Source organism: Caenorhabditis briggsae (genome assembly GCF_000004555.2).
Source record: "Caenorhabditis briggsae complete genome, chrX, whole genome shotgun sequence".
In the NCBI taxonomy this organism is placed as follows: domain Eukaryota; kingdom Metazoa; phylum Nematoda; class Chromadorea; order Rhabditida; family Rhabditidae; genus Caenorhabditis; species Caenorhabditis briggsae.
In genome coordinates this window covers 6698713-6701756 of record NC_013491.2, presented here as the reverse complement: position 1 = coordinate 6701756, position 3044 = coordinate 6698713, and the positions used below count along the sequence as shown (strand labels likewise).

At 35.4% G+C, this 3044-nt stretch overlaps 2 protein-coding genes across 2 annotated transcripts in view; one reads left to right on the top strand and one right to left on the bottom strand.

Annotated features, from left to right (window-relative positions):
• Positions 1-781, top strand: part of CBG17249 — a gene marked incomplete at both ends in the record, with an annotated part of 9511 nt that extends 8730 nt beyond the window's left edge. The window contains 2 exons of the mRNA XM_002644192.1: positions 318-556; positions 605-781. Coding sequence (XP_002644238.1) covers positions 318-556; positions 605-781 — 416 coding nt within the window. The remainder of the gene's footprint in view (positions 1-317; positions 557-604) is intronic.
• A 1603-nt stretch (positions 782-2384) lies between these two features.
• The window catches only part of CBG17250, a gene marked incomplete at both ends in the record, with an annotated part of 4093 nt that continues 3433 nt past the window's right edge, over positions 2385-3044 (bottom strand). Inside the window, 2 exons of the mRNA XM_045239302.1 lie at positions 2385-2816; positions 2864-2955. Coding sequence (XP_045096121.1) covers positions 2385-2816; positions 2864-2955 — 524 coding nt within the window. The remainder of the gene's footprint in view (positions 2817-2863; positions 2956-3044) is intronic.

The following is a 3044-nucleotide window of genomic DNA, read 5'->3' as shown; positions in this document are numbered from 1 at the left end:
TTGTTTCACAAAATGTCAATATAGGTAAAGACAGCCCACCTGGTTTTAACTCCGCCCCCTTGAGGTTCCCTATAAATACCGCTGGTTACCTGGCATTAGTATTCATTTCCTTTCTCATGTAATCCTTCATCTCTTTCCTATATTCTTTCTTGACGACCTTCTGCTTGGACGTCTGAGAAATAATTCTCCTTATTTTCCTGAATGTTTCACCCAAGTTTTGGGATATCTCGACAAAAAAGCTACGCCAAAACCAGCACAACTGCTTGGTAAGTCAATTTTCCTAATTATTTTCAAAAATGCTCCAAAAATATTTTTAGGCCATCAACAAAGATTACAAATCCTCAGATCAAGACCGCCAAATCGGCGTTGTTATTGTGACCAATTATGTCAATCCCGCTACCGCTACAAATTGGAAGACACCGCCACCGGCACAAATAGGATACTATCTTTTATATTTTCTCAAAGAAGTTGGGGATTATCCATTGAGCTCACAATGACCAGATCATTAATCAAGAGCACCCGGATGGTCATTTCAATCAGAGAAACGGGAAACAAGGTAATAGCCTACAACTGAATATGTATTCTTAATCATTTTTTTTTGCAGACTCCTTTAAATCTTATCTTGGAAATATCGTTGGATTCCCGGAAATTGGATTTGCCAGGAAGACCGAGATGGCGAAGAAGAAAACAGGATGGCAAAGAACAAGAAAAGATGGATAATAACTTAAACATTATGGCTCTCCCATTCAATTTCTCCCTGGACTACCCGAGATGTTGTTAAAATGTTATTTTGTTTGTAAACTTATTTTTTCTTCAAAAAACTACGACGATAATTTCTATAATAAACTAATTATATAGTTTCTCTTTTCTTTATTTCTTCGTTGTACATCATTCCGTTCTCCCAGAGGAAACAATTCCTGAGACCTAATTTGATCTGGCATTGAATTATTGTGTCTGGTAGGGTTTGAATTTTGTCTGGTCCCTTTCAAATTGATAATGAATGTGCATGCGTAGGCTTGTCTGAAAAATATTATCCAAAAATTTGTTTTCTTTGCTGAGTTCCATCGAACTCCCCACTTTAAACGCAGCCAAACCAATAGTTTGATAAAAAAAAATGAATCTGTCTGGCTTATTATTTATAATTGATTTTAAATGAGATTTTCTTCTAATGCTCATTGAAATTGAAATATGCAATATAGCGGATGAAAACATCAATACGTGAATAACGATGCTTTCATACTGTAGAAATTTATAAATGTTTCTAATTCAAAAAAAATCCACTTACCAGTAACATTTCTCGATACATCAAGTACATGCTTTCATCTGTCAAGACTAGAACATCAAAAATTGCCAATTTCAAATACCCAACAAATTACAAAGCAAACAATATTACTTGTAAATCTTTTTGTGATGAATCTTCCTTTACTCGTAACTCAAAATGTAGCATATGTAAATCTTTCTCTTTTCAAAACTACAATCTGAGACAGGCGGAAAGAAGACCCAGACCGATCTCACTGGATATGGCTAAACCATTCTGTCTTATCCACCGTATACCTCGAGCCTTGGACTTTCCGACTGCCCCCTATCCAGCCATTTCTAAGGTCATCTTGATGAAAAAAATTCATCTCAAAAAAAGATACCAAATATGGGCTGAAATGGTTTTCAATTCGCTGTCACCGGAGTTTTGACAGGAGGGCAATCACAATTTGGTGACAGGTCGTCATTGATTACAATGCTTATCACCTTCAATTTATCCGACATCGTTTTGGCCTTCTTTGTATTGAATGTATCTGCCGTTAAAAATGGAAGGAACTTTCCGAACAACCTAATATTTTCTACGGCAATCATCATGATTTCATCACAACACCTAATCAAGTGTCAGAAAATGGCTGAGTGAGTGTCAGAAAATAGAACATTAAAGCGGTAGAGCTCCAAAGTTCGGACAACTTGTCCCCCACGAGGTCGATCCCCAGAAAAAATCAAGATGTGTTTTGACCCTCAGTTTGCTGTGGATTACTTTTAAGACGGCCTGATACAAATCAAGTTATAAATTAGTGATTTTTAGTTTCATCTATAGTTCAGAAAGTACTGTAAAAATTGTAGCTCTGTTGGCGGATATTTATGACGCCCAAACCGCTATGAGACAATGCGAAGCCATCATTTACAGAAACAACTCAGGACATCCGTGATGTTGTCTCCAATAACAACAATATCAACAATTTCGATCAGTCAGTAACACTTCAGCTTCTCAAAAAATCTATTTCATTATTTCAGACGTATTTAATGTTTTTATTCAATTTCAATCCCAAAATCTAAAAATGTTTTGATACCGATGAATTAAAACTTATTAGAATTTGATTCAATTTTATTGAAAAGATGTGCAATTAAAAATTATTCAATCCGTGGTAAAATTCTGGACCAATTGTGTTATTTGGATTTCCATATTGCTCATAATTCAAATTCGTTGGATGTCCGAAATTCTGCATATTCCATTGATTAATGACTGGTTGTTCCATTTGTTGTTCCATATTGTATCGGTAAATCCACGTATTCTGATCTGGGTTCATCCAATATTGATGGGAATTCCCCGTCATTGAAAAATCAAAATTTTCTTGATTTGAATAGTGAGCATTCGAAAAGTGTCCGTTTGAATTCATTTTCGATGGTGGTGATGTACTTGAAGGAGGAGTTGGAAAGGTTTCAGAAGCAGTCCGTTTGGTGCCACGTGTCGGAAGACTATTTTTATGATTTCCAGTTGAACGAAAACCAGATGCCATCTTATTGTTCTCCACTTTCAGACACTTGATTGCTGGATTCTGAAATTATAGAAAATTAAATACGTAAATTTGAATTTTAAGCGTACCTGATAAGTAGTAACAGCAATGAACCACACATTTTGAATTCTAAATTCCTCGTCAAAATTCGGATTTTCATCTCCATTTTCCAATTTTCGAACTGTAACAACTGGACGCCATTTGTGCAAACTTTGCAGAAAAATATGATCTTTTTTCTATGCTTTAGAATTAGTTGTCAATCGAATGTGT